The 17,201-nt window shown below is 35.0% G+C and overlaps 3 protein-coding genes across 6 annotated transcripts in view; 2 read left to right on the forward strand and 1 right to left on the reverse strand.

The window, feature by feature from the left end:
• Nucleotides 1-17,201, forward strand: part of Cad86C (Cadherin 86C) — a 62,159-nt gene that overhangs the window by 19,991 nt on the left and 24,967 nt on the right. The window lies entirely within an intron of this gene.
• LOC6632418 (cyclic nucleotide-binding domain-containing protein 2) lies at nt 215-5,959 on the reverse strand. 4 transcript variants are annotated; one of them, XM_002055763.4, is made up of 9 exons: nt 5,665-5,956; nt 5,030-5,134; nt 4,832-4,975; nt 4,659-4,770; nt 2,739-2,872; nt 2,536-2,676; nt 2,330-2,473; nt 761-1,087; nt 216-667 (listed from the first exon to the last, which is right to left on the reverse strand). In XM_002055763.4, the coding sequence occupies exons 1-9, from the start codon at nt 5,872-5,874 to the stop codon at nt 296-298; spliced, it is 1,689 nt and encodes a 562-aa protein (XP_002055799.2). In that variant the 5' UTR covers nt 5,875-5,956; the 3' UTR covers nt 216-295. The 4 variants fall into 4 exon arrangements, with proteins under 4 accessions (XP_015025948.1, XP_002055799.2, XP_032288924.1 ...); XM_015170462.3 differs by lacking the exon at nt 5,665-5,956 and having other exon boundaries at nt 215-667; nt 4,832-4,928; XM_032433033.2 differs by lacking the exons at nt 216-667; nt 761-1,087 and adding an exon at nt 1,476-1,535 and having other exon boundaries at nt 5,665-5,957.
• On the forward strand, nt 7,844-9,843 carry TTLL15 (tubulin tyrosine ligase-like 15). The gene is made up of 4 exons (XM_002055764.4): nt 7,844-8,020; nt 8,083-9,263; nt 9,320-9,524; nt 9,593-9,843. The coding sequence occupies exons 1-4, from the start codon at nt 7,967-7,969 to the stop codon at nt 9,707-9,709; spliced, it is 1,557 nt and encodes a 518-aa protein (XP_002055800.2). The 5' UTR covers nt 7,844-7,966; the 3' UTR covers nt 9,710-9,843.

Consider the following 17,201-nt stretch of genomic DNA (forward strand, 5'->3'; position numbering starts at 1 on the left):
GCCGTTCGGGTAAATCAATAAGGATATACCATCCATGAAGATGTTGTGGCGTGTAACCAATTATGGAGACAAATAATGGAATTATAAAAAAATACTTAAAAGTTGAATTGAGTTTACATTTAATTTTATTTAAAAGCAAACTGAACTGATTTGATATTGAGATGATGACAAGGAAGTACCAGCTGATAAAAAATAAAAATGGGATTTGTGTCAGTTTTAAATATGATACATTGTATTGATTTAAGACTAATTTGCATAAAACTAGACATTTATAATTTTTTAGACATTTCAGAAATTAATAGGTTTCTCTGTCTTCTTCAATGCGACATAATATAGGTATGTCATCATCTCTAGCGATATCAACTGTGTTGGATAATATATTTTCTTGAATGAACTCGGCTTTAAATTTTTTCCACTTGAGAGTTTTCAGAAAGTCATCAAATAGTGCTTCTCTTGATGGAATGATGCAATCTAGGTAGAAAAGTCTCCGTTGCCATATGTTTCCCGGATTTTGTTTTTTATCTAATAAAAAAAATCTGGGAAGCAACAAGCACTGCACTGTATTCCGTGCCATTATCACACGATGATGCATTTTTTCGCCTAATCCAAAGATTCCACCAAACGTAAGCGATCCAACATCAATAAAATGACTTTCGTAGATGTCCGTCTATAATTAAATATAATTATGGAACATATTTTAGAAGTTATAAAGACAAATGTAAATATTTTATAACTATAAAACAGTTCGTATAAAACTTACATTTATGCTGGCTCTTGATGTTGATGACGATGATGACGTTGAAGCTGTATATATTTCAGATTCAATGGACACTTTACTGCGCTGAGATTCGGAACTATTTATTGGCCCTGAATCAGAGGTAAGGTTTCTTAAATTGTCTTTAAATGACCCTAGAGAACTTGGTTGACTTTCGTCAATGGCTTCAATTTCTTCTTCCACGAAATACTTATTTTCATCTTCGGAATATGGGCTATTCATTTGCGAATTACTATATGTTAATGGAATCAGGGTCGAAGCTCTGCTGTCCATTCCACATATAAATTCTGTACTTAAGCTAAGTTTGTCAAGCTTTAAAAAAATATAAGTTTATTTAAATTGAATATGAGGGAACAGTTATGTATGTTTGTAAACGAGTGAATTAAACTGCCTTGCAAGCTCTAAAACATCAACAAAAATCAAAAATCTGGGCGGAAAGCGAAGGCCATTGTAGCCATTCATTTTTATAAAGTAGTTTAATAAAGTACTTTAAGCAATTCCTATTAAGTCGTATTTCAATCAACGGATACCTTTGGTGGGTTAAGAACGAAATTCCCTTCTAAACATATGACATGAATTTGGTTCAGATTTCTTGATAAGGAAAAAAGTTAAAGCTAAGAATTTTAGATATTACCTTTCCACTAATCACACGCCCGTGTAAAATTTAAATTAAAAATATGTTTTACCTGCATCGTAAAGAAACCAAATGTTGGAATCAACGTTTTCCGCCCATGTTAGTTTTGCGGTAAGAATCTTGAAGCTGAAGAATATACTCTCGTTTAATAAGCTTTTGACCCGCATTTGCCACCCAAGAACGTATCAAATAAATTCCTACAAAAACTTTAAAGCCGATAGGATGGTTCCCAAAAGCATTCACTTAATGATTTTTCGCTATTATCACTGTTGTAGATGGAATTTCCTAAATCGCTGAAACAAGTATAAATTAATTTTCTACGTAAAGCTTTGCAAACTGGTAGTTTGAAGCAAATCGGACAAAACTTAAAACTACGTCCAAAAAATCTTTCAATCGAGGCTTCTACGGAAGGTTAAAAACATGTCTCAATATATAGAACTTTGAAATAAATATGGCCTTTCGTCATCCACCAAATCTTTTTTTCCACATGTCCACAAAGCAAGGATAGGTTTTCCAAAAAATGCAAAGCACCCATCATCTAAATTTAAACAAAGATCTTTGAAAATGAGTTTGTGACGGGTCGGATGGTAAACGAGAAAGTTTCACACAAACGTTTTTCGCGATATTTCCACACATGCGGATGGAATTTCACGAAACCCCACCTTAACGCACACCTTTATCACATAAGGTAATTACAGTGAAAGTTTCATTTATATGAAATTCCTGAAAATATATTTCAGATATCATTTAAATCATATATCATATGTAGGAGGCAATAGTACTTATCGTACGCCTTGCATTAGAATTAAAGATGACTAACACAGTTATGATAACGATCTAATAATAATTAACTACATTTTAAGAGCGTTCTAGAATAATTGATATCGATATCATTATCAATTTGGATTTAGATAACTCACCCTTCTATTTCGGCTTTTGTTGTTCGTATCCGAAGAGTTTTTGCCTACATGCTTGCCGGTTTTAAAATCACTATCAAAATTTAAAAAAGTATCTTCCAATTGATCTACAAGCTGGTGTATCTTTCTTCCATTTTTTATGATTACCTTGAAAAAAATGAGAAATGGGTAGGCGTGTTGGCTTCAGAATAAATATTTGATATACTTACCTTCATTTCCAGACACTGTAGTATAACACATTCTCCACTTAAAACAAAATGAACATTTGTAAGTGTACCTTTATCATGAATGTAAATTGTGTCCAAAGGCTTATATTGCTTAAGGGTGCATAATTTACACGCTTTTAAAATCTATAATAAAGAGTTAGCTTGGATCTATATATTTTCAAATAGCTCTTATCCAATTTACCCACCTGATCCTCGCTGAGAAACTCAAAGTAGTCTAAAGCCATCAAGGCTGTTTTCTTTTCATTCCAAATCTTCTTCATGTAAGGTTTTAAAATTGAAATGAAATCATTGTCGAACAAAACTAGCAGTTCGCATTGCGCTACGGAGCCGTCACACAAAATATACGTTTGAAGTGTAGGAACGACAAATGCACAATGGGAACGAAATACAAGTTAGAGTACATCAATCCGTTTCAAGATTTCCATCCAATATACCAAAAAGAGGAAAACATGTCGAAAGCAAAAAAAAAAAAAGAAGTAAAATAAACACCACGTTGCGAAGTGAAAGCTAAATTGGGAATCGGCCTGAGGTCCTTGGGGTCGATTGAGGCTGCTAACCTACATATATTCGCTGCCTACGTATTGCAGTCGCAATCGCTTACACGATTGGAAGGATTTTGGCGAGGGGGTTCTACTTTGCTATTCATTTTGATTGAATCGAATTAGGACTTAACTTTGTTTATTGCTGATTAAATTGGTTGGTGCATGCCTTTGCTTTTGGCCACGAAGTATTCCGTCATTTACAAACGGACTTATGATATCGCGTGTCGGGCTTATTTATTTGCTTTTGATGTATATATCTGTGCAATATACAATCTGTATCTGTACATAAGCAAACAGTGTCCAAAAAATTAAATATCTTGCATGTCCCAAAAATGTATATGCAATCAAGAGAGCTCATTAGTCGTTATTAACATATTTATTATTTTATTTGAATATAGCCTGGCTACTACACACCTTTGGCTGGTTGTTGTTAATTTATTTTAATCAATTACAATAACTTAACATACAATTTACAAGAATGTGAAGGGCTTTATGTAAGTTGCAACATGGCTTAAACAGATAGCGCAAGAATTCCTGCAAAAATGTGCATATGTCATTTCTTGGCATGGCTGTAAGATGTGAAGCGACGGCAAGTAATTGGTTCGTTTGAAGATGGATGCGAGTCCGGAAAAACATTTTATTTAAATTTATTTTGAACTAATTGTATATCTCTATGCATTGTGCTTTTCATTGACTTTAGCCGTGACTCTATTATTTTTCTGCTTTTCGATAAACTTATCTTAATGATTTTTCATGTAATACTTATTTCGTTCGAATTACCGGAACGTATGAATATGTTTTACACATTTATTAACTGGCTATAGAAGAAGAAGAAAAAAGTAATCCAGTGAATCTTCACTTTTAAGATTGGGATCATATTATTTAGTACTCATATTTACATATGTATATTGAAAAGTAATACATCTCTGGTCTAAAATACTTATCCAGTATAATTATATTGTCTATATGTTACACTATCGTAATACCCTTAAACAAGGTGTATTCGGCCTGCACTGTAAATTTGACTATAAATACTTTTGTCTATGCAAACAATTTTTAACTTCGTTAATTCCAGACGCATGACGTCTATTTCGATTAAGTTTGCACTGTTGCCGATATGCTCGCAAACTTTTTTTAAAACTACCTACACATCATCTATAGCCTTTGTAATAATCGTATATATCAGATGTAGCATTTATGCAGGTCTATTATTTCAGCATCCTTGAATTCTAAAGCGTAAATCCTAACCACTAAATCTTCTTACTTTGCTAGTAATTGATTTGAAAGATTTTAGACTGATTTACTATATACTCACTATACTCATTTTTAATGAGGCCTTCGATATCGTAAACCTCTTTGTTTTTCTCAATTGGAAGAAATATAACTAAAAAGCCTATTTTCAGAATTTTATTGGTTTTCTAAATGTAGTCTCTACTCTCGTTGTTGTATCTTGTTTGGTTAGTGTTACTACCTAAAATACGAAACAAAAAAGGGTCCTGGACAAGGCCGAGAAATGACAGTTAGTTTAGTTAGTCACAACGAATTTAATTAACATCCACTTACATGTAGTTATGAAAGTGTGAGTGCGTGTGCAGTCTTCGAGCATCGCTACATCGCCTATGCAATCACCTGGTCCAAAAATGATTTCCCCTTTCGATTCCATCTTTTTAGACAACTGTACTTAAAGTAGTATTAAAAGAAATACAATTTTGTCTCCGTTTTTAACTTTTAGTTACCTTATTGCCAGAGATTTTTATCATCTCCACCTCTCCCGTTACGATAAAATAAACTGTAAGCGGCAAATCACCCTGTCTTATGATTGTACGACCTGAACTGAGTGACAAAAATTTAATAGCAGGCACCAAACGAGCACGTAATTTCTAAAATAAATACAAATTGCATGAACCAAATATATTTTAGGAGTTAATACTTACTGGTGGAATAAGAAAAAAACATCTCAATCCAGCAAATAAAACGCATAGTTTCTTTCGGTCAGGTATTGTCCGTACCAAATGTGGTGTACGTATTAGGGATTTTTCCTGATATATTAAAATATTTAAGATAATAGTTATTGAAACGAGTAGATTTTATATTAAATAAAAATTTAAAGCATCACTATGAGTACTGCTTTAAATCATTTGTTTTACTGTTGAGCCACCAGCTTTAGATATATATGTATAAGTGAGATCGAACATGGTATCTTGCTGAAATTAGTCCGAAGGACATCAACGACAATCAATGAACAGGACGCCTAAGGACACCCATTACTGGACTCATCGTTAACGAAACATGATTAGTTAGCGCCCAAATAGAACCTTAATTTTAATTATTGTTTAGGTACTTATTGGCTTTAATATATCTTACATAATTTGCGCGTTCTGTATTTTGGAAACTCAATTATTTAATGATACTTTTTGTTATTAGTAATGTTAATGCATATATAAAAATTAAACAATTATTTGTTTGTGGGCTACTACAAACTAAAATGGTTCGGAAAGCCTAGCCGCTGCTCTGCTGCCTGGTAAGCCGTTGGATCACAATAAATATACATATATATATATTTACTTACAGCGGCTGTAAGCATTCCCATTTTTCGCTTCGTACGCATCAGCAATGCTATATTTTTTTTAACGTTTGCGGAAATTTTCGGAACATCGTCACTTTCACCATCGAGCCACTGGTTATTAGTAATGACTACACGGACTACCTTCTTAAATAAAGCTTTAAGAATCGTTCTTTTTTTTACATCTTCTGCATCTCTCACACGCTTAGATATCATTTAAAAATATCTTTTTTTATTCAAACCAGATACAAATTATAATTGACATAAGAAGATTGCAAACAAACCAAAATAACAATACAAATTTAAATGTTGTGTCTGATATATGTTGTTGTTTTAAAAGCACTCTTTGTGAATTTGTCTGATCTCGATGAACCCAGTAAACTAGGGAAAACCCATGCTATAATTGTTTTGTGCCAATGCATATAACATTCAGATGGTAACATATTAGATCTGATAAGGAATATATATTCTTGATCAGGATGCTTAAACTAACTCTATATACCTGTTCTACCTGCGGGACTGAATGATTTGTGATCAGCGCACAGCCCAAACAGCAGGAGCAAGGAAGCTGGGTCAAATTCATTATACAATTATAGAATAACAATAAACTTTCATAGAATCATTAACCACAGTCTCGAATGGAATTTCTAAAATTCGCCGAAACACGTATTCTTTAAGTTATTTTTAGGGCTTTGAATGTAGGTTTGAGGCCGATCGGACGAAACTTACAGATGTTCCCAAAAAAACTTTGAGCTACATTTTCCACTGAGGAGGCTTTGGTTAAGTTGTGTTCACAAAATTACAGTTGTGTTGGGAACTCCCGACTAGACCCTTTTACTTGTAGTATAGCTTTACCAACGTGCAGCCGCCTTTCACCCTTATCTCGCCCCTTTCTTTATGTGCAAGTGTATCTGTAAAAATACAAAATAGAGAAATCTTCAGTGATCCTAGGAGATATATACTTTGAATAAAAGGTTTAAGAGCGGGATAGAGTACATTAAAAGTGCATCTGATAATGCGCTTCCAACCCAGCGCGCATAATGGGAGACAGCGATGGGCAATCGACGTCGGCAGCAGTTCAGCAGCAGCAGCAGTAGGTTTCCGTAATCCCCAGCAAAATAGCATCAGCTATACATTTGTCGTTCCTGTTGCTCAGTCGCCCATTGTGAGCATAATATATAATAAATTGTAAAAGAAACAGAAGATGTAATTGGATGTAATTGATTTAAACTCCAAAAGTTTTGCAAACTCTTAATGGGAAGCTTATCTAGATCATCCTATTCGTTTTGATATTTGTGTGTGCGCTCTTGTTACCGGACCCTAATAACCCTACAAAGTGTTTACAATCTTCGTCATCGAAGAAAAGGTACGAAAGGGTGCGATTTTCATTTTGTCGTTTTTTAATTATTAGGTTAAGTGTTTTTTAAAAACGCCTTTATGAAGTCCAGTCCACTCCTGTATATTTCCTGTCATAAAGTTTGTCGCATATAATAAAAAATGATTTTATTTAATCTGCCAATATTTAAGTTAAGCGGAAACGTAAATCTACCTTAATCGGTTATGTGAATTTAACGATATTTATTTAAATTTGCAACCGATAGGCAAAGATTATCACAACATCTTACAACAGATAGGACAATTAACTCATTTGGCTCTGTTAGAACAGTTTTATTTTAGATCATTTATATCTTTAGGCAATATGTCATCTTTCTGCCACCACTGATTCATTTAAAAGCTCGACCGATTATTCGTTATAAATGGGATCTAAACAAATGTTAGTTAAAATGTATATAAATAAATACGAAATTAAAATAATATAGCTATATATTTAAAAATAAAAACAAACGAGCTGGTGTTATTTAAAGCACACACGCAAGTTTTCTGTTAAAATTTATATACATAGGTATGTGTTGAATTTTTACATTCTTACACTTAAATTTGTTTCATACTTAAGTAAAACATAAAAGAATAAAATAGAAGGAATAGTTAAACATAAAAGAATAAAATAGAAGGAACAGCTCAGTAGTATGTACTGCCTTGTTGGTGGCTCTGTATGTAAGCACATCGTGCCCCTCTGTTACGCATAGTAAATCCGCTAGATGGCGGTATTTTATGTTGCGGCTGTAGCCCTGCACTATTCATGCCTATCGATAACTCTCTCATCCATTTGAAAATGTTAAGAAGAAGAACAACAGCTGATTAATAAAATACGGGTTTCGTTGTGAATATATTTTTAAGCAAATATTATTTTCATTTTTTTTTAATATTTAAAACTTTTCGAATTTAAACTATAATATTGGAAAGTGAAATGGATTCACAATCAATATCCGAAACCCAGAGTAAAAGTCGTAATGAATTTAATGTAAATTACATATTTAATGAAACATTTCATTGCGAATCCAATTCAAACTTTCTCCATTTCAGTTATCAGAGAAACCGACAAAATCGTCAGCACTCACTGTAGGCACAATACCATTACGAGCAGTTATGTTATTCTTGGCGGCAACTGTGTTTACTGCAGTACTTCTTGAGATTCTACCTCACTATACTAAAACAAAAACTGAGCTTGACCCATTAAATGGTACAGAAAATGCCTTGGTTCGTCAACGGGCGTATTCAATTTATACTACTAGCCCCACAGAGGAACACTTGGTGCACGTACTGGAAGTTTTGAACATATTCGGTTATAAAAGAGTTGCGTTAGAAGACAACTGGGACCTATTGTGGGCCCATGACTATCCGTTCCGCGTCATGCCCAAACTAAAGAATCTAGAAGCGCATCAATTTGTTAACCATTTACCTGGTTGTGGTTACTTAACAAATAAAGTTGATTTGTGTACGACGCGGCTACCTTTTTTGCCGCGTGCTTTTCGCCTGCCAGATCAGAGAAACGCCTTTTTGGAATACGCGTCAGCGCATCCGGAGGCACTCTTTGTACAGAAGCACAACGAGCATCGTCACATTAAAGTTCGGGCTTTAAATGATATCGATTTCCATTCCAATGATTCGTTTGTCCAGGAGTTCATTCAGAAACCATTTTTGGTCGATGGTCATAAATTTGATATCGGAGTATATGTTGTGATCACTTCCATAAATCCATTGCGAGTTTACATATACAACGGCGATGTATTGTTTCGGTATTGCCCTGTCAAGTATTATCCCTTCGATTTCGAAATTCTCGACAAATATGTTGTTGCTGACAATTATTTACCCACCTGGGAGGTTCCGTCCTTACGCAAGTATTATAACAACTATGGGGGAAGCATGCGTGCTTCTTTTGAAGCGTATGTACGCGATCAAAACATGGATCCCTCAAAAATATGGCCACAAGTGGAACACATTATACGTACCACTATTTTGACGAAAGAACAAGATTTAATAGATACACTGCGTATGTATAAAAGGCATAATTTCTTCGATTTGTTGCGTTTCGACCTTTTTATTGATGACGAACTAAATGTACACCTAATGGAGGCCAACATGTCACCGAATCTTTCTTCCGCTCACTTCAAAGAAAACTCACTTTTGTACAAACAAGTGCTTTACAGTGTGTTCAACCTGGTAGGCATTCGTCCGGTTATTAAATCAGAAATCAGTCAATTCCCGTATGTTATGAATGCCATTAAATAATTGGTATTTGGTTTTAATTTAGATTTTTTAGACTTTCAGAAGTAATAACAGCTGATAAAAATTTGGCAACTGCGCTAAATAATTGTGCATCCAACGATTGCGACAAGTCATGTAATAAAGAAGAATGCAGCCTATGCCTGCCTTGTATAAGTGGAACAGAATATAAATGGCTACAAGAAGCTCACGATGAGCACTTGCATCGTGTTGATATGAAGCGCATCTTTCCTAAGCCAATAGTAAATTCATTTCGAAGCCCCTTTCTTTATTTATTATTAATATGTTTATTAATATGTTTTGTTTTCAGCATAATATTCACACATTTGATATCGACATTGAAACTACACAAATGTCCAAAAGAAATGCATGGATAACACGTTGGTTTTTCAATAAATGTCAATATGACCGAACATGGTGCACCTGACAGCACCAAAATAGTCGAAAATCAATATGGAAATATATGTATTACTATTATAATATTATTTATACAGTTATCTCTTATTAGATATTTATAATTGAAGTTGTGCAAACATAAGTAAAGAGTTCTTTTTATTATTATTTTCTTTATCAGTTACAACTTTTAAATTGATCTGGCGATGTCCTTAAATGATAAATCTCTAAATATAATACTGTTTGTCCTGACTGACTGACTGACTTATTGACTGATTGGTGCAATTAAGACAGCGTTTCCATCTGCAATCGGGAAAACGTTTGTATTGCCTCAAATTCATTTTTAAAGATCTTTGCGCAAATTTATTTGAGGCGTGTTTCGCACGTTTTCCTCGGTGTTTGGTGCGATTCAAAGAATTATTTCATGAATTTTTAAGTTTTGTTCGATTTGCTTCAAACTTATTTTCAAAGCTCTACATAAAAATTGACGAGTACGTGTTATTTCAGCACTTTGGGAAATACCACCCACAAAGGTGTTAAATTGGCGGAAAACGTTGTTTGTTTACCGTCCGATTAGTTTCAAAACCATTTTCAACGCTTTTTAGTTCATTTATTTTATACGTGCCACGACTACATTTAATGGAAAGCGCAAAACCATGAATTTAGCCGGTAAGAGTATTTTACTCGGGAGTGTTTGACTCGAAGATTTCCTGCCATCACCAACATTAAAACGTTATTCTACACGGAATCACACATGTGCCACACACGCACGCCGATTGCTGCGCTTCTTTAACGGCACGGACGTGTATCCCATTTTCAAGCCGGAATTGTGTATCCAGTGGGAGAGGGGGCTTCTATGGACAGAAAAAGGGTATAAGGTTCTTCATAGATTGCTCGTAGATTTCTAAAGGTAGTATATTGTGCAAAACGCGACGGATTATTGTCCTCAATGTCGAAATACTAACGTAAGGTATACACAAAGTCTAGTTTGGCTTTTATTAGTCAATAAAATGGGAAATGTTATCGATGATTTGAGACAAACTCGTACTGGCTCTAAAATTTCAAGTCTGTAAGATTAGTCTTATCTTGAGATCCTTGCGTAAATACAACATACTTTATAGGGTTGGGGAAGCTTCCTTCCGCTTGTTATATACACTTATACAAAAACACTTAACACGTTTTCACCCTCTTTCAATACATGCGACGCATAAAAAGCAACTCAAGTATTTTGGAAAACTATTTTCGATTGGAAGGGCTTCCGAATATACAAGCTGCAATTTATTAGACTATTGTCATTTCTGCTGCCTACCTTATTCATTAACACCACGATCATCGAGCATATTTAACTAATTTCCATCATCAATAATCAAATGAAGTGACGCGATAGGAAAGAGAATTTGTATATTTTTGGCAATCAACGGATTGCTCTATATCGCTCTATATTAGACATCCGCGCCAAATATTAGGTTTGGTAGTAGGCACATAACTCTAGAGCAGATAATTGCTAAGTTCAAGGTACACAAACGTGGTCAACTTTAAAAGTTTCACCCTTAACGCAGTTTGTTGCACAGTGCAATAGAAGCTACACTCGGAAAATCACATTGCTAATAAAATATTGTCCAGAGAACATTCTTGTTTACCTAATATGCTCAATTTCATATTCCATAGAACAGTTGTATCGACAAATTTGAGAACATGGGTAAATTGTTTAGATGGAGATGAATACGTTTTTTATAGCCAAATACTTTCCGGTCCGAAGCGACTAATATAATGCTCTAACAGTTAATTAAGTAGCTGAATTTATCGCTGACTTCGTTTGACATTTTGAATCTGCATATCGTTCATGGGAAAAAAAGCTAGTAGGCAACTTGACTTACCAAGACACATTAAAAACAAATAAGAGTGCCCAACTAGGAGATACCCTATTACAGAGCCGAGCTGCCGGCACAAACATTTGAACTTTCTTCTACATACTTATGTATATTCGCACAATAAAACAATTATGCATGCTCGCCGCAAGAGTATTCTTTTTCTGCACTTTATGGGTCGAATCTGCCTTCTTTAAGCCCGTTACATACTATTGCACAAATATATTCTTATTTGTTACAAAATTATGTCAGTTGTATACGGTACGGAGAGATTTTAAGTTTCCACGGGCGTCTCCTTAGTGGAAAGGTAATTTCTTAAATTTGTAGCACAAAACGTTCCACGGGCAAGGCCGGGCAAAAACCCATCTAACCATATTAATTGATAATCTATTAGAAAGGTAATTGTCCTTGACTTCTGGCGGTGCCAACATTTAACGGGCCCATTATTGCCGTTGCTGCCCAGTCAACACACTAAGTAAATATGATTTTATACCCTTAGAGAGGGTATTATAATTTTGTCTCAAAATGTGTAACACCTAGAAGGAGACATCTCCGACCACACAAAATATATATTCTTGATCAGTATCAATCTCCGAGTCGATATAGCCATGTCCGTCTGTAGTCTCTCAGTTTTGTAGCTGTCGTCCACTATATCATATAGCCGTAATAGGAACAATCGGTCGAAAAGTCGGTTGTTGTATGAAGAACTTTTTTGTTTATCAAGAATTTATATGCAAAATCATATTAACATAGGACGACTATATAGGAAGGACCATTGTTCTATGGAACACTTACTTGTTTTTGCCAAACTCAAACTTTCAATATGCTCTCAGGATTCATGCAACATTTTATTTACATCGGAACACTATATCATTTGGTTGCCATAGGAACGATCGGTCTAAACTGAAGATCGGTATATACCAGACTCGGCATTAACTCTTTTTCCCAGTAGTTCTTAGATACGGGCAAAGCATTATGCCCATTTTAAGAAGATTGGGTTCGTAAGGGTATAAAATCTTCGCCGTGCCGAAGATTCTTCTTTTTCGGTTACTTTACATAAAAAATAAATGTGCCTTCCTTCTTCTTTTTCTTCTTCTCGTCGGCTGGTACCTTAATTTCCATGCAAAACAATAAAACCTAATAAAAAATGTACTTGTAAATTATTAAAACAAATTAAATAAGCAAAGAAACAAATTGAGACCTACTGACGTCAAATTGGCGCTCAGATATTCAAGCCACATTACGGCTCCAAGCACAATTAAATGGCTGCATTGTTTTTTATGTTTTTGATCACTGTTCTAAGACCCCAACAAAAGCTTCCAATGTGCACTGGGCGCTGTTCAGTCAATCATTCAGTCCTTAAATATATTTAAATAGATTGATTGCGCTTATAAAGAGTAAATAGTACTAAGCGAAATCCCAGCAACAGAGACCCATATACATAAATATGTCCTATAAAAACAAAACATTTAGACCTTCCCATTTACCCACTTGGCTTAGCGAAAACATGCTCATTGACAGAATATTGACAGAAGCTATTTCACTTTTTGGGCGTCAACGTCGCAGTATTCTCACCAGGATAAAAGTGCCGCATTTGCCTTGGCTGTTGCCGCGAACAACTGCAGAAGTGGCGGCAACTCCCAACTCACATTCACATGCGTACGAACTTGCGGCCAATGACTGATGGAGGTTGGGTGGGGAATGGAGGTGGTGGGTAGGGTTTCCGTCCGTGCCAAAACTTTTGACTGCAATTCAATAAACAAACGGGATCATTAAATATTTCGTCCGATTTGTAGAGCATGCTTCGGCTTTGGCGGGTATTGAGAGCGAACTTATCAAAGGCTGAACCAAGAATGCAAATGGATATTAATAAGCTTCAGAAAGCCCTCGGCGGACCAAGCACCCCATCACCAAATTTGTCGGAGCACAAAGTGCGCTGCCAACAACTCTACCGCTCCGTCTAAGGTGTTTAAATGAATGTTGCCAGGATACAGGTGCCAGGTGAAGCCATTTTGTTATTTTTATTTGCTTTGACAGTCAGCACGTGAAACTCAAAGCAAACGCTGCGGGCTTGGAGTTGGCTGCATACGCGAACTTTGAATATTTGCAGTTGAGCCCAAAAGTTTACCAAGGCAACGGTGAAGATGCATAATTAAATTTTGTTGCGTTCGGCAGTTACCTTCAGGCGGTCGTCGAATGATGTTTGTTAAAAAGTCATTTGTAAAATTCGTTCATATGAAAACAACTCAACGGAAATATAAAAAGAAATACTTGAGTTAAAAATTCCAAAACACAATGAAGCCATTCGCAAACGTCAATTACATATTTTCCCCGGTACGCAGATTCGTGTTCTACCGCGAATTATTGTACCCTTATAGGCTGCTCGATGAGGAGGCAGCCTTCTTTAGGCGCGAAGCTCCGTACCCAGTTAGAACTCAATAGACTTAATTATTTGAATGTGCGTATGTTATAAAAGTACATATTTATCGTATTTACTATCTTAAACACTTATTAGTATGGACATACATTATGTATTACATACATTAAAAGACACGAACTGAACACTTATATTTTTTGATCATCAAAAAATTCTAAATTACAAAATTGACCTATCTCTTGTGAGATGTATGTTTTATATTATATTATATTATTATTATATTATACTTTTTGCACATGCAGTGACAAAATTATAACATCTAGAGCTATAAATCAATTGGAACATACAAAAAAATATATGTTTATATTTATCTTATATATAACTTGCCTTTCTTGACGTCAAGTCAATTGAGTGATATTGAAAATGAACCACCATACTCCCGGCAATCCCGCAAACTTATTGACGAAAAAAGACCTATGAAATTTGAGACATCAAGACTGCCATGTAAGCTACACTATACTTCACACTGCACTACCCAATAGACTGATTTGGGCCAGCCAAAAAAACATATGACATCATTAAAGTTGACAAAACTATCAAACGAATAGAAATAATTTTATTGTAATTGTAGGCTTATTCATTTCCATTTGTTTGATGTTTTTATACCCATTGAAAATGTGTTCAAAAGGGTAATAATATAAGTTTTGGTTCATATACGCGTTATAACGAGTTGTTAAAAAAGTCAAAAGGTTTCTTTAATTCTTCTCTTTAGATAACTTGCCCCGTTTCCAAACAATCGACAAAAATTGATATCAAAATTCTGTTTTCTGAGCTAATATCTTAGCTTATAAGAGCTAGAGTCACCAAAGTTGACACATTGCTTCTAGAAAAGTATATGCAGATAAAGTAATTTAATGTAAATTGCATTATTGTTAATATGAATGTTCAAATTGCGCAATTCTTCCACTTATTTGCATCAATAGGTCGACATAGAGGTGAGATTAGCGGCGTTATGCAGATATTAGCCAGTTTTCGGCGTAGCTATTTTTCGTGCTTAATCGTATATATTCAGGCATCAACATGTTTTATTATCTCTACTCTACTACTACTACTCTACAATAAAAAGGACGTCGAGAACAAAGTCGTTCCAGTCGTTCCTGTCTCGAAAATTAGATGTTCGCGCCCATAATTAGTTGAAGAAAAGAAACGTGGGTTAACGATATGGTAAGCCATGATTCGATCGGTAACATCTATCCATCATAGATTATACTAAATGCTTCTCCTTTTCTTCCATATTTTTTGTGACCCAAATAAATCCTTTAATTCTGACTAAAAATATGGCGAACTGGTAGTTTTGGTGCATCTACACACGCGAACCAAAGCGAAAATACTTCTGGATGCCATTAAAGCTGAATTTGATTTTCTAGTTGGCGGTCACATTGCTTGCGTGGACATATGAATAAAATTAAGGCAAACAAGTAATTAAATATTCCAACGTACTCTCTATGAATATAGGGTCAGCATGCAAATGAAACCTCAACAAGTCAACCCTAGTTATAGCACACAGCTAAACCTAAACATTTCACTTAGTTTGCCATACTAAGCAAACATACATATGTATATGTATAACTTCTGACTTTTTTAGCTATTAGCTGGACACAATAAATCGGTGGACCCCAAAACACAATTCCTCTTCGTCCCCACGATATTTATACTTAGCCCTTAGTTTCGTTGCCGGCCTCCAGGTCAGAATTCATGAATATCTACGAGTTAATGGAAAGTCCAGTTGCTTGTTATGACCACTGCTGGTAACCATGGCTGTAGACTTTACGGCGAGAGCCAGAGAGGTCATTAGAATAACTTGCTAGAATTCCCCATCAGGGTGTTTCAGTAATATTTTTGGTGTAGGCCCTAACGCCCTTCAAATCCTTTTGAAAATTTTAGCACTGCGAAGGTTTCTCAATCTGTGCCAATTATTTTATTTCGTTATAAATGAACTGATAACTATAAGGCTAGCAAACAAAATTCCTGATGTTTTTGTATTGAGGTCATAAATCATTCTTGAGTAAGCAATTAATTTGAATTTCTACCAACTACGAAAGCCATGGCCATTCCAAGTTCCAGTTTGTTCGTTGACTCAGACACGCTAGTGCATATTCCAAGACTAGAAATACTTAATACACCAAGCTGGCGCTCTCGGTCAAGCGATACGCAAATCAAATCCGCAGTCCTTTAGAAGTGGTCAAGAGCTTGTGTTAAATTGTGTTTTGTGCGGGCGTTTAACAAAATTTAAGTGGGCTGCGCTAGCGAATCATAAGATAACATTGGCTCTTAAAATATACCTATTAAATCATTGAAATATGATCTAACTGCAATATAAATTTCGTGTAAGCATAAGCATATGCACAAAGTATTAATTTTATTTAAAAGTAAAATTTAAAAGGAAACATATTTCTTATGCATTGTTGTGATGAATATTTATTTAAATTATATGTTAATCAACGGAATATTGAAACTACTAAATAATCAAAATAATTAATTTATCTATATAAAAAACTGTTTGTCCCGACTGACTGACGATCAACCCACAGCTCGAACCGTAAGAACTAGGAAGTTGCTTTTATTAAAATCTTCTTATGTGATTATTTGACGGAAGTGCAAGCTAAGGCGAACTTTTTTGTGAAATTCCACAAGTGAAAATATCGCAAGAAACGGTTGCATGAAACTTTTTGGTTAACATTTCATTCTGTATCTGTTTTTACACTTTTCGGAAAATCCATCTCTTCAAGCCGCTGAAAAATGCGGACATAAAATTGTTTGGGGGAAGCTTTAACTTTCTTCTATTCGGCTTCAAACTTATATTTAAATTTAAAACTTTACCTTATGTATTCTTGTTTCATCGATTTTGAAAATAATCAACGGCTTCGTAAAAGGCACATCAGCTGCTGCCAAACTCGTAGTCAGCCAGACAGGGCTGACCTTCTTTAGCTTGTGGTTATTGAATTCAACTGTTGGCTTTTTTTTTTTTAATTTTGATCTAGTTTTAAGATACCCGTACATGGATCTCTAATCACACGTGGACATAAAGGGCACCTGTGCCCTAATAAACATACATATAGAATATTAATAAACAAGACTGCTCTAGTTGCGAGTGCGCGACTAGGAGATTCCCTGAACCCCGAGCCAAGCTGCCTTCACAAACATTGTAGCTTCGTTATACACAACATCACACATGTACGGCCTTCAGTGTCTATCCTTATTAAATGTGCGATCTCTATGAA

The sequence above is a fragment of the Drosophila virilis genome, chromosome 2 (genome assembly GCF_030788295.1).
Source record: "Drosophila virilis strain 15010-1051.87 chromosome 2, Dvir_AGI_RSII-ME, whole genome shotgun sequence".
In the NCBI taxonomy this organism is placed as follows: Eukaryota; Metazoa; Arthropoda; class Insecta; order Diptera; family Drosophilidae; genus Drosophila; species Drosophila virilis.